Source organism: Nelumbo lutea, chromosome 2 (assembly GCF_056320005.1).
Source record: "Nelumbo lutea isolate HS-2025 chromosome 2, American lotus-T2T, whole genome shotgun sequence".
Taxonomy (NCBI): Eukaryota; Viridiplantae; Streptophyta; class Magnoliopsida; order Proteales; family Nelumbonaceae; genus Nelumbo; species Nelumbo lutea.
In genome coordinates this window covers 59645612-59670722 of record NC_142685.1, presented here as the reverse complement: position 1 = coordinate 59670722, position 25111 = coordinate 59645612, and the positions used below count along the sequence as shown (strand labels likewise).

Sequence of the window (25111 nt, the reverse complement as noted above, 5' to 3'; positions counted from 1 at the left end):
GTTTACTTGCGGTTGCTGCCACAATGTGTTGGGAATTGCACCAATTGAACACCAATAATGCCTTTCTACACGGAGACCTCCATGAAGAAGTCTACATGATGCCCCTTCTCGGTCTTCTTACCCATAATGATCATCATGTTTGCAAGTTAAATAAGTCACTCTATGGCTTTAAGTAGGCTTTACGGCAATGGTTCGCAAAATTCACACAAGCTCTCCTCGACATTGGTTTCCAACAGTCAATGGCCGACTACTCCTTGTTCACATCACACCAGTCAAACTCATACATTGTTGTCCCTGTGTATGTGGATGACCTAATCATCATCGAGAATGATCCAGCTCGCATTGCTTCTCTTAAAAGCCACATAAACAATTGCTTCAAGACAAAGGACCTCGAGCCCTTACATTATTTATTGGGTATTGAAGTCTTCAGAACTACTGATGGAATTTTCCTCAATCAACATAAGTATATCCTTGACATCATTACTAAAGCAAGCATGCTTGACTATAAACCGAGCCCGGCTACTATGGAACAACAGAAGCATTTCCATGATGACTCTAGTCCACCCATCACTGACCTTGTCTAGTTTAGATGCTTAGTGGGTTGATTGGTTTATCTTACAATCACCCATCCTGAGTTAAGCTTTGCAGTCCACTCTCTTAGTTAATTCATGAATGATCCCCGTCAAGAACACTTGGATGCTGCCCTTCATGTTGTTCGATACCTCAAGGCCACCCTGACACATGGACTATTTCTATCATCAAACAATGACTTCCAGCTTCAAGGTTACTATGACTCTGATTGGGCTATCTACCCAATCACTCGGCGATCAACCACAGGATATATCACATTTCTTGGCAACTCACCACTTTCTTTGAAGACCAAGAAATAACATACAATTTTGCACTCCTCTGCAGAAGCCAAATATCAGGCAATGGTTGTTGCTACTTGCAAAGTTTTGTGGCTTAAGAGAATCCTTGTTGATCTTACAATTACCCTTCTAGAACCCATGCATCTCCATTGCGATAGCAAGGCCGCAACACACATTGCAGCCAATTCAGTTTTTTATGAGTGTACGAAACACATCGACATTGATTATCACTTTGTACGCAAACATATCCAGAACAAGGAAATTCAGACCTTCACATTTCTAGCGCCCTTTAACTAGCTGACCTTCTTACAAAAGCTCTCAACGCAGACCGATTTCAACAGCTATTATCCAAGTTGGGCGTTGCTTCCCACGTCCAACTTGAGAGGGGGTGTTAGCCAAAACATAGGCGGTTACAACAACTTTGTAAATAGGCCACGTGGCCTCCCACTTGTCCAAATCAATTAGCCTTGTATCTATATATATGCAGAAATAAAATATTTTCTTTGCGCGTGTCATTCATTCAATATACCAGTTTACACCCGGAGTCATGAAAACAATTTCATCTAGCAATTATTAATCCGCAGCATCACAAAATCAACATCTATAGACTGAGATATTGATAGGCCAAAGTGGGATCACCCCCAGGCATTCATGCTACGTTTGATGAAATCAAATAGAAAACACAAAAAATTCAATATAATTGTTAATACCATGACAACGCACCATGTAATTCTTTGATCAAATTGTTTATACCAATCTAGGACCCTTGCTAACATGACCACAGAACCTCTTGACTAACAAGAATACTTTTTTCTGGTTTTATTCTCTCTGAAAAGAATTACAAGGATACATGTAACAAGAACCATGAAAAAAGAGCATTTAAATGGATATCTACTTGCCTAGGAACCACGGAACACTGAAGTGTTGATATAAATGACAATAGAAATCAACTTTTACCACATAATGTGATATTCCGGTTCCTATTCCTTCCATCCATACATGATACAACAAAAGAGAAAGAGTGCTCTAACTGTATATCACCTGCAAACAATTACACCATTTAGGTTTTGGTGGTTCATAAATTAATGTGCAAGATGTAACAAGCACATTTGTTGATAGAGAATGGTTTATATACCTATTGATCACTTGTCTAGGTTATAATATTCTCCTTGCCTTAAGGTAAGAATACACGATAAAAAATGCAGCTACAGCACCAACAATTATTCCTCCTGTTGTTAGCCAAAATGCAAACTGTTGAAAGAGAAAAAAGTAAATAAGAGAGTTAGGATGACCACCATTGTGATACCACTAATATAAAGTTAGAAGCTGAACAAGTGCTATGGGAAAGAATCTAGCAACAGGTCTTTGCCAATAACGTAGTTCATATAATCAATAGACATAATTAAAGAATCGAGAAAATATACCACATGCTCTTCAAGGTAGGACTTCAAATTCATCCCAAATATTCCTGCAATCAGGAGAGGATTAATAGTCATTACCATAAATGTAATCATAAGATCTCACTTTGAAAATCGTGAGTAGCTTGAATCATAAGATCCCATTTTGAACATGTTGAGTAGCTGGTTACCCAAAAAAGCATTAAGCTGCACTCAACAATGTTGAAATTGGCAACTTTATGAGGAATTAAACAATGATTGAGATCTTGATGACCCTCTTGAACACAAGACATTGACAGAGGTTTATCCAATGGATTCTGTAGTTATTAGACAATTGAAGAGATTGATGGCATTGCTAAGCAAAAGGCAATTTAGTCATAGGAAAATTTCATCGAGTTCTGGTGATTTGAATGCCATTAGTAATTTTCCAGTACCACAAACTAATCTGTCTTCTATAGCTAAATCTCACAATTCTACACTACAAGAGTTCTAGTTGGAGGGGCTCTATGGAATAAATCACGTGGTTTGTCATATTACAATTGTGTGTCCTTTAAAAAGAAATTAAGTAGGATAATTTATTATGAGTTATGACTAACCATATTTTCAGAAACAGAACTACACCAGACAAGTGGATACTATTCTACAGGATCATGGAAGTCGATATTTGTAGAGGTCTTGGTGAAAAAGGTAATACCTGCTACTAAAGCACCAACTGCTACACAAAATGTCCCAACCTGGAGAAGCAGTTCCACTCTGCTAACCTCAAGCCTCCGAGAGCTGGAGAGAAAAAAAAAATCATAGATGAATGTAAGCATCCTTTAGTTGCCACAGAAAACAATAAAATTCATAGAGCCATGGGGCATCAATCAACTCCACATCACTCAGTTGTTGTATCCTTAAGTTGATTGACAAATGTAATCATTAGATCCCCACATTTAATAGAAATAACCTGCACGACCGGTACAAATTATTAAAATAACAAGAAAAGAAGTTCTACAAACCTTAAGTTGACAGCAATAGAATCTTCCATCTCCTTTGCAGAATCAAGAAGTCTTTCTGCTTGGCCATGACAAGATTCACATCTACAAAAAGAATTGCTGTAAGTTTTTAGAAATATACAATTTAAGTACATAATCAATGCTCAAAACTGCTTCATGCCAGCCATTTAAGCATTACAGGCAAACATAGATACCAACTTGCTAGAAATTCTTTAATAATATAAGGTGAGAATAACCGTTTCTCTACAACTTAGCCGGTGCCTTTCATGCCATATGAGACATTTAGAGTGAAACAATTTATAAGAGTTGAAACCTTACATTGTACTTAATTAGGCCTCTTGAAATAAATAATCTATTTCCTGCTAGCTAATCCAAACTCCAATTGGATTTTGGAGTTGAGAAGAGGAGGGTCAGGAGGGGTTTCTTTTCATCTTCTCCTCCAAGCCTAATTCTTTTCAAGGGGAGTTTCACCTTTTCTGTTTCAATTACTCTCATTATATTCTTGCATCTTCTTCCCTTAAAGTTCTCCTTTGTATCCTCTTCTCAATTTGTATCACCTCATTTAAAATTTTGCTTCCCTATTTTATATCTAAATTCTTCAAAATATATTGCTAACTGCCCATGCGACACTGTGGCTTATCTGGTAGAAGGACCTTGCCTTGTTGAAGTCTGAAAGAAATACAAATTAATAGAACTTCAAACCATCATCATAAGGAGTAATGGAAGAGATCTTTATAACATGTATAAGAACAACTTGACAAAATATTGGAGCAGTCTTCAATCATTGCCAAAATCAGTTTGGGTGCAATAGAGATGTAATTCACACAACCTTTGGAGATAGTTTTCCAAGAGCATTTCAATCTCTTCCTCCTCTTCTGCAAATCAAACAAAATGAAAAAAAAAATCAAGTCAAATACACAGTTGTTAATAGTACTTTTTTTTGTATCATTCTCTACTGTAAAAAAAAAAAAAAACACTCAATACTAGCTACAAGCAAGGAACAATAAATGATGTATGTATGAGAAACCTTCAGCAATCTGTTTCTCTATTGCAGCAGAACACTCCATGTCATTGTTTCCTCTCTTTAAAGTACAATTGCGCCCCATGATACATATGCGGCGTATTTCATGGGGATCTTCTAGAAGATCAAGCAACATCTGCCTCAGAGCTCCTGCCCTCGAACCTAATTCAACCTTCCACATAAAGAATGGAAAATATTCAAATTTTACTAGATTACATGGATTCAGAGGCTAATGAATTGTTAGAAAATAAAATCAATGGTATATGATACCAAAGTTTGTTTACTGATCCGAAGTTGCTCCAACACATCTGCTGTTAGCCGGTTTGGTAAAACTTCAAGTAATGCTGCAACCTAAACCAAAAAGAAAATTGCAAACTGTTATAGACAGAAACAGCTAACAAATATCAAGATCATTTATCCAATTAATCATCCAATGTCTTTTCAGGATAAATGTCAAATACTCCTGAAGCGAAAATTGAACCTTGCTCCTTGAAACTGGAGTTTGCAGGCAAGATTTCTTAGCTGAATTTGTCCGTTAAGAGGCAAAACCACAATTCCTTCCAATGTCAATACTCCATAAAGATTAATCATGTAAATTAATTATGTTAAATCACAAAACATTTATCCATAGCCCATGTTTCCATCCAGTTTATTATTTTATGCACAGGGATGTTGGTTTTTCCATTGGGTGACCAAAATCTTCGATGGAGAGAACACTAGGCACATTACAAAAGCATGATAGTCAAAAGGACCCTATGACAATTTATTAAAAAGAAAGGACCCTTTTACATTATTAGAGGCTGGGAAGCTTTTCAAAGAGAAGGCACATACCAAGGAGGCTGCAATCGATATCTTTTAAAGTGGTGCATTAGGTAAAGATGCTGGACAGCTTTCAACCATTATAAACAGATTATTATAGGCAAGTAACATATTGCAACCTCATCTACAGCAAGAAATATGGCTTCTACTGAATGGTTATCTTCCTCTCCTAACTGTTTAAAGTTGAACTTTTGATGGGTGTAGCTTGGGTAGTTTTGGGGATTCAGGAGGGGTAGTTTTTAGGAATGACCGTAGACATATTATAACCATTTCTCCGGCCCTATTGGCTGTGGAGACTCCAAAATGGTGGAACTGTGAGGACCAAAGCTGGGACACACTCAATTAGAGGAAGATTGAGGTCGGAGACTCCAAGGTTGCAGTGGTGTGAGAAGCTTGGCGAGGTTAGTAGGGACAATGCTTACTTGGGCTTGAACTTTGAAGATTACCAAGTTGCTCAGCTCATCAGCTGATCAGTTAGCCAGACAATGAGAGCAAAGAAATCACCTATATTTTGCAAGTGTTTCTCTAGGAACCTTACCGGATATGGAATATAAAAGGTAAAAAAGGCTAGGTCATTTTGTCAACCTTTTTTTGTTACTTATAAAAATAAATTGAGTGGTGCTTGGAAAAAATATATATTAAAAAAATAAAATTGGCTTATTAATGATTAAAAAAACAAAATGGCCCTATGTTTTCCATTTGGGAAAATCCTCCATTCTCAAAGAAATATTGCCCATTTTCAAGTCCATTCTCATCATTAAAGCAGAAAAAAAAAACTTGTATAGAACGTCTTTGACTTAGATTAAGTGCTTTCACAATACAGAAAAACAGAAACAAATATAATAAGTGCAAATGAACCCCAGTAGAAGCAAGGGGCATATGTCCAGCAGGTGATTGGTCACCTTGGTCAGCTTTAATACAATGATACAGTATTAAAAGCTGCCTGGTAGCAAGTCCTGCCAAACAAAAGAACAAAGATGCACTCACTATGTATCCATACTCACACGAGGTTCCACAGCCATTAGTCTCTGCTCCAAACGCTGTACTCGTGAAAGCAAGGCAGCTTCAACAACCTAAATACCATAGTAAAAGTCGATCTGTAAACAAAAATGACTTCCACAAAAATGTAAGGGCTCCTCATATTTGATTCCTAATACTAGGCCCTTCAAATCATATAATGAAAGCATAGAAGTGATGTGTTTGTTTTTTTGATAAATGCACAGAAGAGATGAGTGACTGCCTCAAAATCATTAACTTGTCTTTTTCTTTATATAGATGGAGTATATTTTGTTGAGCCATTTGATTTGACCATGCAAAGTTAGGACCTTAAAACTACAATTATAGTTGTCAAAACACATGCAAGCTTTGGACCTTCCGGCCATTTGAGGGTTACACAAGCATCTAATGAATGAGTTAATTTGAACTGGAGATTCTTCAGTTGCTATACTGCTAAATATATGTTATACTGAAACCTATGTCCATTATTATCTTAACATAACAAATATGGCATGCTACAGTCAATAAAAATATACACATACAAAGATAGATACATGTATCGATACAGTTATGCCATAAATAAGTAGTTTATTGAAATAGAAAATATCTAAAATGAGATATCAACTCAAAATATCATGACATGTACATGATCAAACAGATATGCTGGTTTACCTGAGTTCCACATTTTAGTGATCCTCTTATAGTTTGGTTTGTTCGCATCACTTAACAGGCTAAAATATTAGATATTGATATAAGATAAATAATTTAAGTCTACCAATGGGTCAGGTCATAATCTTAACCTGGTCCAAATTTGACAAAACTAAGGTGCATCCGATCCCATTATAGATCCATGATATTGGGTCTATAATTTAGTGATATATTTATCTACGAGCACTTAACATAAAAACTAGTAATCAATATTAATTTATTAGTAGTCAATACTAATAAATTATAATATGTGGTTACGATGAACTTGAACAAAAAATTCTTGTTATTAATTGCTCTGACTACTTTACATTCATTTGAACATTATATGACATATGGGACACTTGTATTATGTCAATGTCATGTAAATTATGTGAATTGTGAATGAACAAATAATTTTAAGGGATGTACTTATGACTGATGATACTTCATTGGTTTGTGACTTGTGACTTATGGCTTGATAACTTTGTTAAGGTTTACGGATGGTGTCTTGGATTGATTATCGATTTTATATTTGAATGTCATGATTTATTAGAATTTTTTTTTGATAAATGATATAAATTTATTAGAGCATAGTTAAGTATCACAAGATTACAGAGTACAACCAGTGGAGGCGCAAGATGCAGCCCCAGCCATATGACCAGATTACAACTGAGCCCAGAATAATACAGACTTATGCACGCCCTGTTTTGCAAAGAAATCAGCCATCCCGTTAGCTGACCTCCTTTCCCATTGGACTGAAATTGTCATATCTCTGACCAGCCACTTAAATCTTTTCATGTATTCTTTGTATTTCCAAATTACAGTTTCAGGTTCCTTCAACCACCCTATTACCAGTTTAGAAATTGCAAATATGAACCTTTCTTATTTCTCCTATTTTTGGGATACTTGGCATATTTTCTATTTATTTATTTTATTTTTAATAATTAAAAAAATCCATACTTGGTAAGTTTATGCCTCTTGCATTCTGGGTTGCATGTCACGTCTTAGGATAGTGGAATACCATAAGTCATATCTCCATGTTTGAAAACATTGATTTTGACATATACTAACTTCATTATAGATAGGAGGAACAGTTAAGATCTACTTTATCAGAAGTCCGGATCTTCTCCTCACAGAGCGCACCTCACACCGACCTCACAGGCACATCCCACCATGTATCGGAAACATCTCCTGTACTTTTGTATTATTATTGATGGGAGATGTTCCCAATGAACGGTGGGATGTGCCCATGAGGTGCATTCCGTGAGGAGCAAATCCCAATTCCTTTATCAGCCGTGGTTGTACAATTCATACATTGGAACACTCCCCAACAGTGAACTTTGTCTTTATTAGGGTTTTTTTGCTATATTTTCCTATTTTGAACCGTGGAGATTTGTACATGTTTTCTAGTTTTCTTTATAAAAATAACATTTCCATTACAAATTAAACAAACGTATAAAAATACTTCTGAGCACTAAAATCCATGTTCAAATTATATGACACCAGGGGAGGGGCAATTTCTGGATTCTTATTTGTAGTAATCTTTGACAGAATCAACTGAATTCAAGATTTGTACAAAATCCAAAAATTGGATTTTGGAGGCAGAAATATTTTTTTAATAAGTTAGGCAGAAACAATTAAGCTTAAGAACAGGATAGCTGAAGTCCAAATATCCATATAATTATGAACAAGTTACCTCAAGCTCAAATGGCATTGATGGCCCTCCATTTGGGTTTTTTGGGTTTAGGCGTGGCAACAATACTTCTAGAAAAGCCTTTCCTCCTTTGCTGCAGACGTCCAGCAGACACGACAAGTTTAGTATTGTTAGCTTACTTTGGAATATGTGATAGAATTAACAAAATTCCTGCAGTGAAAGGTTCCATAATTCTCTGGTAGTGGACAAGAATTACCGGTTATAGTCAAATATGTAGACACGTTCTTTCATGGCAATTGCCCGTAATGACCCAAGATTTAATAGAATAGCATGCTCACGAACCTAGAATATGAATTAAAAAGCAAATTTGCATAAATATTATATAAGTTCAGTTAATCAATTTTAGGAATAATGATATATGTGTTGCATAGAGAATTAATCTTATGGAAAAGCTCATCACATGCCATTTACTTCCAAAGACAAATAATAGTAAACATTTAATCTAAAATATAAACTTAAAAAACATAATGAAGATCTTATGAGAAGTTCAGATTTTCAATCCCTCCTTTTCCCAATTAGTAATAGGTCAATATGTAGTAGATTAGAAGCCATGAAGGAAAAACAGACAAATGAGAGCAAATAATGACAAAATGTTGTTCAAGCACACAATACAGACCATCAAAAATACCAAACATGCTATATATTATAATCTTAAAAGCCAGGGCACAATGGACCCTATTAATCCCCAAAAATGCCCAGCTGCATGAGATTTCCAGACAAGTGAGGACATCCAAAATAGTATATGTAACAACTAAAGATTGATTTCCATACCAATCCAAACACCTAAAAGGCATAGGAGAAACCCTGAAAACATTGTACTCTCAATATAGAAGTACCTTGAGTCTTGGCTTTCTCAAAATTGTCAACCATGCACAAATGCTTAATGCAAGGATGTTGTTATAAAATATTGGTAAGAAGTTATTGGTGATCAGATTGTTTAGATTCATTTCTTACAACATAACTTAAAATGATTAGGAAGTGGATCACTTAATTCTCCTATTGGAAGAGTTGGGTATTAGTCATATTAAGTTGGGAAGTCAAGATGCTAGAATTTGAAAGGCAAATAAATTAGGGCTGTTCTCCATTGGATCTTTCTATGGTGCCTTAGAGGGACCTACCTAGAATTCTTTCCCTTGAAAGTGGATTTGGAAGGCACAAGCCCCATCAAAAGTATCCTTCTTTATGTGGACAACTATTCTGGATAGGATCCTGACTCATCATCATCATGCGAGCTTTGTCCCAACTAGATGGGGATAGCTACAGGAATCCTGTTTCATCATCCATTCTGTTCAATGCCATATCCATTGTTAAACTATGGGCACTCAAATCATACCTTATTACTTCCACCCGTCCTTTTTTATCTGCCCCTAGCTCTTCTGGCCCCTTAAACTTGTAACGGATCACTTTTTCTAACTGATGTTGTAGATGGCCTTTTATGCACATGACCAAACCATCTTACTCAATTTTCTCTCCTTTAATCACCTATTGGCTAGGTTTCTTCTTGTGAATTCATTTCTAAACCTGTCCTTTCTGGTCTTACCACTCATCCATCTAAGCATTTGCATTTTTTCCACGCACATTTTTAGACATGCTATTTCTTAATTGTCGAACACTCCTCTCCATACAACATAACTCGCCTTACAACTGTTAAATAGAATTTTCCTTTTATACAAAGTGGTATTCACTTATCACATAAGACTCCAGTTGCACCCTTCCGTTTGCCCATCCTGCTCTAGTTCTATAGGCAACACCTTCAATCTCTCATTTGTTATGAATTAATGAACCAAGGTAATGGAAGAGGTCTGATTATTGATCATATTCTCTCCAAGGGAAAATGACGACCTTTGCTGCCTTTGTGGTCAATGCCCAGAATTAGTCCATCTAATTGCAGCAACATTGCTGACAACTGGGCTCATATTCTACAATTACACAATTGACAATGGAATGATGGATGATCACAATGGATCATATGCTTATGGCAGCATGGCCGATGAGAAGTTTAACAAACATGGGAGAATTCTTTGGAACCTATTACCATTTGTTCTTTGATGGCTAACATGGAAGGAAAGGAATTGCAGGATATTTTTTTTAGAAGAAGGCTGTTACAGAGGAGGTCAGAGGTGGTCCTTGGAAATAATGAACATTATAGTGATTGGTTAATATAAGAATTTGAAGCCTTAAGCAGGATCATTTTAGGAAGTTGTTTCTTGCTCCCATAGTCCCATGTACAAGTTCTCCACTTGAAGGAACCTCTTCTTCCGTTTAATGAAATCACTATTTATCAAAAAATATATAGGAGCACGGAGCACCAACAAAGCAACACTCCAACCTGCTAAATAATCACACCTCCTTGATCACTTCCTCTTTGGATTAGATGCTCCTATAAACTTCTCCCCTTTCCTTTCATTGAAATGATCTCATAGATTACACCATCAGTTTTGACCTTAACTGTCTTTCCCTTGAGATTCTTCTCATCCAACATAAATACAGCCCAGTTTTTACCTGACCTTGGCAGCATTATCTTGAGGTTTGATGTATCCACAATTGCAGGATCTTTTGGTATGATCTCATCCATGACTTCTGTATCATCATGAGAAGAAAAGACCTTCTAAAGTCTGAATACTTCCCCTCAATATTTTTACAACATCATAATTAACATAAAAAAAAATAGAGGATGCCACATTACCACCCATAGAATTAGTGCAAGATGGGAAAAATGGAGTGATGCAACAAGAGTCTCACGTGATAGGAGAATACCACTTAGGCTAAAAGGAAAAAAATTATAAAATGGTTATAAGGCCAGAAATGTTGTATAGAGCAGAGTCTTGGGAAGTAAAGAAACAGTATATCCAGAAACTGAGTGTGGCAGACATGTGAATGTTGAAAGGGATGAGAGGAAAACTAGAAAGGATAGAATCACATATGAACTTGTTTAAAGGAATCTAGGAGTAGTTCCAACAGGTGATAAAATGAGGGAAAGTAGGTACCACATGGACACCATTAGAGTATAACATGAAGATACAAAATATAAACAAATGCACATTTTAACAAATCATGCTATAAAATATCTGTAGGCATTAGAAGTCTCTCCGAAGTTGCCAAGATATAATTACTGAAAAATGACACTTAGTTTATGATACTCAACTTAAAAACCAAATACAAAATATGGTATTATCATATTAGACATGATACTCCATACCTATAGGTATCCCAAATTTCAAGAGATGAAAACTGAGAGAGATTCATACAATGTAGTTTGATGGTGCCATACTGTAGGAAACAAGCCTTTGTGGCTATCTCACTACCTGAATGAAGTAAGGGAATTGTAACTGTAGGAAACAGTCTTCATTTTCCTTTTCTTTTTCTAAATGGCAAATTTAGACTGAAAAGCAGTATCCCTGTTTCCCATATCCATATCCATGACAGTATCTTACTGGTCTCAATGTCTCCCTTACTCCTTAACATAAGATCCCACTCGTCTTAACTAATGATGATTCAAGTGGATGAAGGAAGAACATGGTCTACTATCTCTTTGCTCTTGAAATGGATGCAAATTTCCCATCTTTCATCCATCTGAATACACCTACGAAGATAAAGTCATGATTACACAACTTAACGTGTTCCACCAACATTACTATACCCAACCCTCCAACCTTCTCTAGACTCTAATCAATAATAACTCTTATTACTTCACATCAAAGCGAGGGTGGGCCTTGGTGCAATGGTTGGGCTCCATTTCAACCTGGGTGACCAGGGTTCAAATCTTGGAAACAGCATCTCTGTATGTGCAGGGGTAAGGCTGCATACATTTGTCACTCCCTAGACCCCACATTGGTGGGAACCTCATGCACTGGGCTGCCCTTTACTTCATATCAAAGCCTTGAGATCCCAATATTTAATTAACAGACCTTGGGGGCTTCTCTACCCTACTCAGAAAAGCAGTGATACCACCAAATGAATCAGACAGAAAACTCTGACTCTGCCAAGGACATCCACGTTCCCAATCACGAATCAAATTTTTTAGATACTACAAAGCTTAATTTTGACAGACGCTCCATCAAAAACTTGGGACATCAGGAAAATTACATGATGTTTCCAGCAAAATTGGCAAATAATAAACACAAGACCAAGCAACCACAATGCCCTAAATACATTTATATTATGAGGAATTTTAAAATACTGTTTTAGCTGTTAGTTTTTCCAATGAATTATCATCTTGCCCCCTAAATGTAGTTAAGAACTTGAGAAACCAATTTGATCAATTCATCTCCAAATCACACACAGAAAGAAAAAGGTAAAGAGAAAAAGAAATCAGACAAACACATAAAGAGGCAGGGAAAAGCATACTGCCAAACTATAATTACCTTTTGACTGAAAGGTAATATGAACACCATAATTTTGGCTTTGAGCAAAGCATAATTACTACCGTAGCTCAAAATAGTTACCAAAATGCCTATTTCTTTACCTCTCAGGTAGTTTAGGCATCATTGCTTCCACCCCAAGACACCTCGTCATGAACTATTGTTTGTTTAGGACCTGTAAAACTAAGGTCCCTCGCATTGACCGCTTAACATGTTCATAAATTGTGAGCATAAGAAAGTGCAAACATAATGATTAGACAAATCTGATTTTATCAACACTTTCCCAATTTGTGTTGCAGAGATGAAGGGAGTCTAGTTCATAGAAACAAGGTTAATAGCATGTTTGATGTTCTACAGATATTTCTCAAAAGCATATTTATAACTTGCTTTCAGGCTACAACAGATTTCATATATACTCAATAAGTTTTGCATCAATTGGAAATACTTTCCATGGAAGATTTTAATATACAAAAATCAGAGAAAAAGATCAACAGAAAGTGATCATATTACCAGCAAAGAGGGCATTGAGTTTGTCATCCACAAGGATGGATCAACACTACGCACGTCTCGAGGTCGAAGACCTAATATTGCAAATATCATTAGGAGAAAATAGGGAAAAAAAACACATATTTCATGGATTCCAGCCATTTATAGTACATATAAATCAGGAAAACATTAGTCTGGACATTATTAGTAGAAAAGAGCAAATAGTGCAGTGAATTTTTTGTTATGAACTTTCTTTTTGCTAGAAAATTTTTCTAAAGAATTTGAAAAAGTATGATGAATCCTTAATGCACTAGGATCATTCACCATTCAAATCTCCATCATGAACTTTCCCTATATTAACTATGCAGATGTATCAGAATATCAGATGGACTCAAGGAAGTCATGATTCTAATGCAAGTAGCTAACGTGTGTAAAAATAATTACAGAACTTATACGGTACAAGTATTTGATCCACATGATAGTTCTAATATAAGTGTAAAAGAGATCATTTTCTGCAAGTTTTCAGTTATTTATCACTCACCACTTGACTTCAATAATTGTCGCCGGTTAATTTTTTTGGTTGATACTAATCCATCTGACTTCACTTCTACCACCTGAAGACATTATAATAATTTTATCCATAAATAAACATTTAGAGCCATTAAAAATAAAAATAGACTAGAAAGATTGAATAGAAGTATCAACATAAAATTGTGAGAAAAACTGTCCTTCCCAATTAATAGAAACTTAAGTGCGACATCTAATAGTCTCACCCTAAAGTTGATACATGGACATTTCATTTTAACTCTCATGGTCACTATATTGTATTGCCATTGCTTGGAAAGAAGGTAAAATCTTGGGCTGATACGCATGAAAACGTAGGCTCAAGTCTGACAGTGGCCACTTCATGTAATAGATGCCAGAGATTGGGTATGTATCCAGTCCCACAGTCCCACGCCTCCAAGACCTGGATAGCTAGGACCAACATTAGGAACTGACATTTTTTTTTCTTTTTCATTAGTATTTAGTAATATAATTAGGCAAGTTGATTTAAATAAACATGGTATAGAAGTTGTGTACAGAAGAGAAATCATTACCATCATCATCATCTAAGCCTTATCCCAACTATATGGGGTTGGCTAAGAGAAAATGTACAAGAAAAATACAAAATAGAATCTTATCACCATCCCTCCAAAAAGCCTATACACCTCAGATATGCAAATCCCTCACAGACACATCAACAATAAGGTTCCAAATAAAAGATGCTATTCCAACTTAAAGATGTCAGTGGGTTGGGCAGACCTAACAGAACCAAACTTAATTGACCCAATTAATTATATAGGGTCTGACTCTGCATTATATGTACTGATTATAATTGGGTCGAGATCAGTTTGGTTGTTTTGAATCAATTAAGACCCAATACATTAGCATATTACAAAGATATCCCCCATAATACCTATTTTTCTCACGATATACCTATAATATTATCATATTATGGTGCCCAAATGTGTTGATTTAAAATAAAATATTTATATTTACAAATTACAGGTTAAAAGTATAGCTGACAACTACAATCAGGTCGAGCCAATAGTTCCAATTAATAATTGGGTTGGTTCTGGATCTGTAACTTGTAAATATACTGCACTCTTATTTTTGAAGGACTGGCTTTGCAATCTTATTTATCAGATCGGGACCAGGTCTACCCTGACCTGGAAAAGACCTGACTCATCAGCATTATTCCAACTGCTAAAGAACAATCCTTCAAAAGCTGATCCTCCCAAAAAAAAACAAAAAAAAAACATTTTTTTATTTTTTTTAATTTTTAGCTTTTTTTTTTTTTTTTTAAATTGTGTGCCTTGCCTCAAAAAAGCGAGCGCCTCGCCTTGTGCCTTGCACTTTTAAAAAACAGTTTTTAATTTCTTTGACCTCATTTTATGCCGAGACTGCACCTAAACTAGCCACTCTCCTTTTTGGTCTTCATCCTTGCAGCATTGGCACAATTAGTCCCAATTTTCTTTTGTCACGTTCTTCTAACAAAAATCACAATGATTTAATATTCGCTCAGATGGTGATCAGGGGGGGGGGTCATCTTAGGTAGACTCTTTAATCCAACCCTTACTAGGAATTGCTATCTCAGCTGGTTCTCGACATGCTTGGTAAGAATTGATACCTCTGATCAAATAACTTCAGGTAAAAGTGATAAACCCAGGCCTTTAAACCCATTTACACTAATTCAGTTAACAATAATTGCATCCGTCCATCCCTAATATACGGATCAGCAACTTATACGGTTACACCCCTGTAAGTTTTTGTTTGTTTCCAAAGGTTTCTTCAACTCCCTCTAACCAAAGGATAACGATGATAAGGAATGATACATTCCCCATGTCATCTAAACTAAAGGGGGAAAAACATTGAAATTTTGCAACATCTTGACATAGATATCCTAACTTCCTTTCCAAGAGAAAAGCTTGCATTCCTACTCGAATAATCAAGTACATTAAGAAACCAGATTTGCAATTCTAAAACAGAAACAGAATTAACTCCCAAATAACTAAAATTCCCAGTAAAAATGCACCAATTAACAACGTGAGAGGAAGATTGATAGAGATGCAATGCAATTCAATCGGAAAACGTACCTCATACACCGGCTCCCTAATTCCCAGAGAAAGAGCATCACTAGAGGACGTTAACCACCTCTGTGAGTTGACTCGGGAAGTCGAAGTGACAGGAGACCCGTTATCGTCGGAATTCTTGAGCTCAACCTTGCCGTCATCCCTCCACTCATCCTCGCCTTCACTGGTGATGGTTTCGCCCTCGCTGCACGCCTCCTCTGTCGATTTTGTCAAGCTTCTAACTCTGTACGACAGCCTCGCTGTGACAGGAAACACAGCGTCGCTGCTCCTCCGAAACGAAACATAAGGAAGAGATGGTGAAAACGACAATGATCGGATAAAACGGGAACTAGCGAAGTCCGAGAAGAGCAACAATTGAGTTTCTGAAGAAGATGAAGATGAAGAAGAAACAAAGGGGAGTTGCAGATGGAGATGCGAAGGGGAGAGGGCCATGTTGAGCGCTGGAGCTTCTCTGCAACTGAGTTGCTCGCTTATGTAAAGGTAAGAGCTTACACTACACTAGTCGGTCGATCGATCGATCGATAACGTGGAGATTTCCGTTTCTTGAACCGATAATATAAAATAATATCTTTTTATTGGTCATTTATAAAATTAGATTAATTAACATTTTTTGTGAAAAAAATAATTAACAAATTAATTCTGGCTCCAAATCCGTCTGCTCATGGTAGTTTTGTACGTTCAAGAACGAAAGGTAGATATGCAATAGAAAAGTGAAGACATTTATCACCGTCCAAATGGTATTTACAGGACACTATCTCTACCGTGCATTAGCAATAAAACCAAATTCAAAATATCGATACCCCGGCGTATCGGGTGTTTCGATACTTTTTACCCCGATACACCCACTGTAGGGGCGTATAGGAAGGGTCCCGAAACGATACGGCCGATACGTATCTAGCGTCATGGTGAAGCATATTCCAGATTCACCCTTTGGATCTGGAATCAATTAGATGCCAACAAGTAACAACTTCCTTTATCTAGGGTTTAAATCATGGTGAGGTGAAACATATTCCAGATTCACCGAAAACCAAACATATTCCAGATTCACCGAAAACCAAACACTTGGTTGGTATGGAGAATTTGGAATAAAAAGGATGAACATGATGATGCTACGTGTCGTTCTCCGATTACCTGCATTGATTCCGTTCTGATGATGATAGAGAATCTGATTGTTTTCTTTTTAGAGCTTGAACGAATTGGATTCATGTCAAACCAAACTGGATTTGAATCCGACATTATATTTATTATTAATAAATTAAACTAAAAAACAGTTAAGTATTATGTTTTATTAACAAAATGCAATAAAAAATAGAAGAATAAATTCCAAATAAAATTTTGTTAATTTTATGCAATCATACAAATATAGCAATCATACAAATACTTGATATAGCAATTAAATATTTATCTAATTTTAATTTTAACGAAAAAAATCACAAAAAACTATTATTTTTTGTTGGGTTCACTGAGTTGAGGCCTTGAAGGGAGTGTTGGGTCGGGTTATGGCTTGGGTTGGCTTTAACCCGCTCAGACCTGGTCCAAGTTGCACTTGCACCCCTACACTTGAAGGGAGTGTAGGGGAAATTATTGGAACCGCGAAATTATTGGCCAATTTGGCAACACAACGTAGCCAGTCCCATTCGGCGTAGCGTTCTTTCATTTTGTACCAAAACAAAGCCACGTGGCAATACCATATTCCAAGTCATACAAAAGGTCACTCAAAAACCCGTGGCTCTTAAAAAGGACGCGTACGTCAAGCACAATCTTGCCACCTGTCAAGATTCGTATCGCCTCATCGTATCTCTTGTGATGGTTCGTAGAAAGAGCCAACCACATGGCTAGTTGGCTGGCACTGGGAACTTGGTGTGCAACTGAGGCAAACTGATAATTCCAAACAGTGGATATATAGATAGAACAGATAATCTGTTTTATACAGATTTCAGACAAAACGAAAATATTGCTGTCCAACTTTTAGAAAACAAAAACAGACGAAACCCAAAATGATTTCAGGACCCAAAAACTCAACACAGAAAATACTCGGATATATATAGTCCTACTCCCACATAAAGGTCGACGACTCGACGTCATGTTTGATCTGATATGATCATCACATCTTCCCCTGGCGATCCGTACGACCGGTCCCCTCTCCTCCCAGGGGACCCACATCGTTGAATGTCTGACCTGCCATCTGATCCGACGCCTTCAGCCGATTTTCTGCGAGCCTTTCTGCTTCTCCAGTCTCGATCGGAGCTGTCTCCACTTCTATTCTTATCCTCTCTCCACCTCCTTCTTCGCCGCTGTGCTCCGTTCTATGCTTCACCACTTCTTTTGGACCAATTAGCTTATCCTTTATCGCTCCTGCTACATTTCCGATGGGGCTGAAAATGTTGCCCCTCCCTGCTGAACCCGTCCCCCTATTTTCAGAGAAAAAAAAAAAAAAAGAAGCGGAACCCAGTGACCTGAATTACAGAAGACGATAACACTCGAAATGGAGCAACAGAAAATGCATAATATAAGCTTCAGAAACACACCTGTCACTTGCGTCTCCCGCCTTAGGATCGATAGTGCCTCTTACGTCTCCGGCCTTAGAACCGGCGGTGGTTCTTGCCTCTGCACCCTTTCGTTCGGCCTCATTCTTGTACTCCTCACCTCTCAGGCGCAAGTCTTCTATCTTCTGTCTGGCCGCCTCCTCGGCCTCTCCCAGCTTCTTCTGCAAAACCCCATTTGTCACATGGACTATTCATCGTTGTTTTTTCATATCTAGTCATTCGGGCTTCATCAACTTAATTTGTACAAAACACAGAAAATGCAAACAAAACATCACTTACTTTGGCTGTCTTCTCGGTATCTGCTTCCTGCTGATTTGCATCATCTTTTCTACCAGTCAGGAAACCCATGGCCCGTCGAGTTGCACCAGCTGCAGTGTCCTTAAGATTGGTTATCGCCCCAGTTGTTGAATCTTTCCCTTCCTTTGCCTTCTCAGCTGTATAGTCCCTGTACTCTCCCATCTTCTCCATTGTCGCATCTTTCCCCTGCTTCGCTTTATCAGCCGTGTAGTCCTTATACTCGCCCATCTTATTCATGGCAGCATCTCTGCCCTGCCTTGCCTTGTCCGCCGCATCGCCCGTTCTGTCCATGGTTGCGTCCTTCGTCTCCCTCGCCTTCTCTGCAGTATAGTCTCTAAACTCACCCATCTTATCCTTTGCCTGCTGAGCACCACCGGCAGCAGTATCCACTGCCTTACGGGTCACACCCGCAGCAGCATCTCTGGTTTCACCTGCTTTGCCAGCCACATAATCCTTAGCCCCTCTCGCCCGGTCTCCCGCAGCGTCTGCAGCCTGTTTTGTTCGGTCTCCGGCAGCATCCTTAGTCTCCCTTGCGCGTTCACCCACAGCCTCGGCGCCTTCTCTCGTCCTATCGGCCGCTTCCTGAGATTTTCCGGTAACAGCTCCCTGGACGGCCTTCAAAACGTTCGAGGTGCCCTCCTGGATGCTTCCGAGCAAGCCCCGCCGCTGCTGTGGCTGGTCCTGATCAAAATCGGCACCGGCGAGCTCGTCGTCGTAGTCACGGTTCCTCACATCTTTGAGTTCGGAGGCAGCCACTCTGGCAGCTCTCTCGGCTCTCTCCTCCTTAGCTTGCCTAGAAGCCATGGCCTTCGAATTGCTTTCTCAACTAAAAGTGGTCAAGATTCAAAAGCTTCCACTTGACCTCTGAGTGTTTTTTTCGTTTTCTTCACTGGTTAATGCTCTCTGATGCTTATAAACTCTGCTAGTCACGAAGATGAAAAGCTGAATGACATCCATGAAGCCGACACGCAGGAATCAGACGTTGATATCGGTTTTACAAGTGTAGGGTTGGGTTGGTTTACGGACACGTATCAGATGCAACCCGACCATCTCACCTCTACGGAGACAGGGGACACGTATGTCCAACAATGCACAGAGCTCTCCGTCCGCCTTACCATCTGTCACCGTCGACACCATCTTTGGACTATCTCTCTTTCAGCAAGGACTCTATTGGCTGGGCTCACCTTCGTGGCGGGCATACAACAAATGGGTCCCAATCTAAGGCAATAAATGTCAACCGTCCGATTAAACAAACGATTTTCTAATTGTTTAATATATTTATAAATTTTTGTTACAGTTGATTAATTCCTTGTTTGGTTGAATAATTTGCCCGGAATTGAACTTAGGGGTTGGACAAATAATAAAGTCTAGTGTGCAAAATTATTTTTAAATTAGTTGCATTTTCATGTTAAGATAATTAGATGTTGGTTTATTTTAATTAATTTTCCTACTTGTGAATTTCTAGACAATAGTCTCCCAGGGAAATATTCGTTCTGATTGCAATCAAGAAATCTACAATGTATAACATAAATATAAATATTATAAACATATAATATATAATTTATTATAGTTAATTATATATATACCTGGGTTTTTTATATTATTTTTCGGCTTTTCAAAGTTACCAAATCAAAACTGAATGTATCAGTGACAGTTGGTGATTATATAATATATATCAAAGATACTAATTTCCAAAGCAAGGGTTTTGTTTCTATTAATTGTAATGTATAATCAACAAAGTGGTGGCTCGGTTGGTGTGTATATTGAATAAATGATGCGGTTTCAAGTCCCACTATTAGCTCCTGGCTAGAAGAGTTGTTAGATTGTTGTTTAAAATGTATTGTATCTTATATATATTAATACAATTGGGATGTTTTTCCCATGCGCTAAATGGAATTTACTCGTGTGAGTAGATCAATGATTGCACGAGAGAGCAACCCAATTGAGCATGTAAAGTGCGCACTGTAGCTCGCATTTCATTAATAACATGTGTTCCACTTTTCTCCCCTCTCTTCCTTGTCTATCTTCCCATTGCCCCCTCTCTCCTTCTCCGCTTCCTCTTCCCACTCTACTTCTCTTCTTGTTTCATCACTTCCCTCATTCTCCTCCTCTATCTTTTCCAACTTCTTTTTTTTTTTTTTTCTGTGGTTTATGCTTGAGCAGCCTTATCCATTGAAGAAACCCTAAGTCTAGTAGTTCTGGTTTCTTATTTTTTGTTCCAAATGAAACCCTCCCCGATAGCCATATAAACACAATATCCTCCCCTGGTTTATATATCCTTGGAACTTAATGCTTAATTTAAGTCACCTCTCTCGCTTCTTATCCAATCACTATGAGATAGACACTATTCAACTAACCACCCTAATTTACATCCTTTCTATTCTCCTCTCTTTTGGTTTTTTTTGTTTGTTCTTTATGGGTATATCTCACATTTAAATATCTATGTTCCATGGTTTGTTGACATTGACTTCGGGGTGAGGGGCATTTCCGGTCGGACCTCCAATGACCTCCCTCCCCCCGAAGGCTTTTCCCCTTATTTTAGCTCAGTTGATAAAGTGAAAGACTGCGAATGGGTTTGTCACTACTTTGAATCTGGTAGGTCTGGTTTTTTATTTTATTTTATTTTGTGTTCATGATTTTCTCTATTTTTGTTCTGAGGATTTGGGTTTATGGTGCCATGAAGAGTATTACTGTTTGTTTTTTGATTGTAGGGGTTTCTTTGGCTTTTCCCTTAATCTTGCTGGTTCTCTTTGTTTTCCGATTGCAGGGTTTTTTGATGACGTTATTTCCTCTATTCTAGAGGTGGAAAGGTTGATTTCCATTGTAATGGATAGTAATACTATTTGCTTTTGTATTGTAGGGGTTTGGTTGGATTTTCTCGCATAATTTGTTGCATTTGGGTTCTTAGTATTACTATTTGTTTTCTCAATCTGGTTACGTTCTTTTGAAAATTTTCCTTTTCATGTTTTTTTTTTTTCAAAATTTCCTGACTTGAATTTTTGGTTTTGTAACTGGTTCTGAGTTTTGTTTCTTGTACTAGAACTAGTGCCCGACGATGACCTTCTTGCTAATAAATGTCTTTGGTAACTTCTGATTTAATTTCCACTATCTTTATAATTTCTGATTTAATTTCCATTGTTCTACCAAAAAAATCCCATTCGCATTTTTGTTTGTTGATTTAATTTGTTTTCCATTTTTTAAAGTGTCTCTTTTGGTTTGTATTGCAGGCTACGCTTATTGTAGAGTTGTTGTTGGTTTCCGTTGGTGTTTCGACTTTTCTTTTGTAGTTTGTACTCTGATTTGGCAATTGTTTAGTTTTTTCCTAGGGTTCCTACATGGTACATCTATGTTCCTCGGTTTTATTCGTTTTGATCTATTACTAAACAGGTACAGGAAAAAGTTTTTTGACCACTATTTTCATTTGGTTCACCTCTGCTTTTTGTATTTTGGAACATTTGGAAATTTAAGAAAATTTTCTATTGTATATTTATTTCACATGTCATTGCTTTAACCCTTGTTTATGCAATTTCTACATATTTAACATGTTGGGGTTTCTGTTCCTCAAGTTAACTCCATGGATCATGATTAGGTTTATGCTTCAAAAAGGGCTTCTTCTTTCTGTATGATTCATGTTTTCCCTTAATTTGTTGTCTATTTAATTATTTGTTGCTTATTTGATTCTGGTTTATTAAATTGTTTCTTGCTCGTTTGGTTATTTGATTTGTGTTTTGTAGGGTATTTTATTTAATTGTTTGTTGCTTATTTGATTTGTGCTTTTACAAGGTATTTTTATTTCTTGGCATTTATATTTGGCTTTTATTTTCTTTGATATTTCTTAGTTTTCTTTATTCCCACTACCTTTGTAATTTATGATTTAATTTAGTTGGATATATGTATTGCCATTAGGGGTAGCCAATGGATGCATTAGGTTGGTTTGTGTTGGAGATGGAGGTTGAAGGCTCACCAATCCATCCACCAGCCGACCATGTCAAATTGTCAATTATGTGACTGATGGTATGTTAAATTAATTACGGGTTGGTGTCTATTTGTGATTTAATTCCATTGCATTTCTCATATAAATATATAGTTTTCAATTACTCCCCCCCCTGATGGAATGCTTTTGTCTCTTTTAAGTGATAATTTTGCACTGTACATTTCTATATCAGTTTGTAATAATAATAATTTCACTATTTTCTTTTTAGTGTTTTTAGCTCCCCTCCACAAAAGCTTATTAAAAGACAAAAGCAATAAACTTTTTAATAGTTCAATCATTTTACCATCGGTTTTGATTTTTGTTCCTTTTCCGATGTTTAGGATGATTTGTTGTTTAAAATAGGGCTTTGTGGTATTTATTTTTAGTTCAATTGTAGTGTTCTAGTTCTCATTTGTTTTGTATTCAGATGAAATCATGATTTTAGGGTTTCTTTGTTTAAGTCGGATTGGGGTATTTATAGGGGCTTCAGCAATATAGGGCCGAAACATGATTTCATCTTTTGTTGTCTCTCTATGTCTTCCTTTTTGTTAAATTTTATGATGCTTTTGTTTGTGAAAGTTTGGATTTGGGGTTTTCAGCAATATAGTACTTTTGGAGTTTAACGTCAAATTACTGGTTTTGCTATTTTAATCCAAACTGATACAATTTGGATTTTGATGCTTTTGTTTATTATTTTAATCTATTTGTTTTGTGATCTTTCAGATTTAAGTTGAGGAGAAAGAGGGAACATCTCCATCTTTGGGCTTAGAGGTAGGTTCGTGGTTTGGTGTGTTGAAGTCTTGCATAAGGTAAGAAAGCTGTATCAGTTTTATTGATATATAAATTTATGCAATGTACATGAGTAGCTTGCTAATTAGGCAACGAAGTTATATATGTAAACATGGCAAACACTATTTCCATTTTCTTAAGAATGAAAAATATAATTAGATCTATACATTTTTTACAGAATCCTGAGTTCTTAGGTGTTTTTATTTCATACTTTGACAACTAACAGACCCACAAGCTGTGTTCAACTTCATTTCTTTGTATCTGTCTTTACTTTCATGCTTTGAGACCTAACAGACCCAGAAAATGTGTTTTTATTTTATGCTTTGAAAACTTACAGACCCAGAAATTGTAACATGAATCAATGGTGCATGGATATTGGTACCCATGTTTCATGTTGGTTATTGATAAGATTGGAGATAGCGAAGTTAAGGCCAAATGGTACTCATTGGAAATTTCCTAGCTGCCTTCTTTTCTTTTCTACCTTTTTTTTTCTTTGATTGGGATGGTGGTGGTGTGCAGTGACTCTGTGCTACAGTTGACTTTAAGAGATCCTATGGGATAGATGTGGGAGTCCTTGAATGCCTAAGTGTTCAAGGTGATACCTTTATTAGTCTAAGGTGATTTAGAAAATGCTTAGGCATGGGCATTGGGAGATGTGGAATATCCTTGGGGAGATGCCACTGAAAGCAATTGTGTCCTTGGAGACATTCTACATATTCATACTTTTAAGTGCCAGTATGGATGTCAGAGGGTCAAAGGGTCTCATATATGCATTCTTTTTTGCTTACACAACAAAGCTTGCATATTTTATTATCTTGTTGCATTTGATAGTTGTCTTAATCCTGGATATTTAGATACAAAATTTAATACTGACATGTATCTTTATTTGCCTATTAAGAAGTCTGTACCACAAATTCCACTTGGCAGTTCCAATAGTTTTTCATGTTTGGGTCTTAACTATATTTTACACTGTACCATATTTGTGAATCTAGAGATCTATTAATCTGATTGAAACTAATTCACAAATATGGCGTAGTGCAAATGAAAATGCAAGACATTTAACATCACACTAGTTACTTGAGGTGATGCAAGTAGGAGATACAAATACATTGAGAGTTTCACAGTACTTGATTATCAAGTGCTTGAAGCACATTGATATTCTGCATCTGTTTGCTTTCACTCTGAATTTGAATTTAATTTATATTTTGTGCTTAAGGCTCAGTTTGTTTGCAGTGCACTGGTGTAAATGCATGGGTGTGCAATAGGCTGAGTGTAAATTCTGGTTTACGTTTTTGCTTCAGATTTTAATTTTTATTATTTGTTTGTGAGAAACAAATAGAAATTAAAATGAAGTGTTCCCTGCTTTATATGAAAGATAATGGAGATGGGGTGAGAATTTTTTGTTTGGGTGTTGTAGAAAGCAAGATGATTTGGTATGGAGAGAATAGAGGTATGACGATGATGGTGCAAATTAGATTTTGTACCAGTAGATGTAACAAATCATAGTTACAAATAAACAAATGCA

At 36.9% G+C, this 25111-nt stretch overlaps 3 protein-coding genes across 12 annotated transcripts in view; 1 reads left to right on the top strand and 2 right to left on the bottom strand.

Annotated features, from left to right (window-relative positions):
- Window positions 1-1566: 1566 nt before the first annotated feature.
- MGT10 (magnesium (Mg) transporter 10) lies at window positions 1567-16925 on the bottom strand. Its single transcript, XM_088971151.1, has 14 exons — window positions 15985-16925; window positions 13890-13962; window positions 13373-13443; window positions 8698-8783; window positions 8484-8574; window positions 6109-6177; window positions 4556-4636; window positions 4292-4457; window positions 4094-4139; window positions 3268-3348; window positions 2961-3043; window positions 2294-2337; window positions 2005-2120; window positions 1567-1910 (listed from the first exon to the last, which is right to left on the bottom strand). Exons 1-13 carry the CDS (start codon window positions 16411-16413, stop codon window positions 2025-2027), a joined length of 1416 nt encoding a protein of 471 aa, XP_088827277.1. The 5' UTR covers window positions 16414-16925; the 3' UTR covers window positions 1567-1910; window positions 2005-2024.
- Window positions 16926-17863: 938 nt separating this feature from the next.
- On the bottom strand, window positions 17864-19743 carry ECP63 (embryonic cell protein 63). The gene is made up of 3 exons (XM_088972941.1): window positions 18807-19743; window positions 18510-18688; window positions 17864-18392 (listed from the first exon to the last, which is right to left on the bottom strand). Exons 1-3 carry the CDS (start codon window positions 19626-19628, stop codon window positions 18086-18088), a joined length of 1308 nt encoding a protein of 435 aa, XP_088829067.1. The 5' UTR covers window positions 19629-19743; the 3' UTR covers window positions 17864-18085.
- A 1059-nt stretch (window positions 19744-20802) lies between these two features.
- LOC148871012 (ARM repeat superfamily protein) overlaps window positions 20803-25111 on the top strand; it is a 38791-nt gene continuing 34482 nt past the window's right edge. For 2 of the 10 annotated variants that reach the window (XM_088968380.1, XM_088968374.1), the window contains exons 1-3: window positions 20803-21419; window positions 22731-22838; window positions 23521-23606. The gene's annotated coding sequence lies outside the window, so the exon portion shown is untranslated. Of the gene's footprint in view, window positions 21420-21591; window positions 21635-22558; window positions 22608-22730; window positions 22839-23520; window positions 23607-25111 lie in introns of those variants that run through there. The other 8 variants (XM_088968376.1, XM_088968369.1, XM_088968378.1 and 5 more) reach the window with 6 other exon arrangements.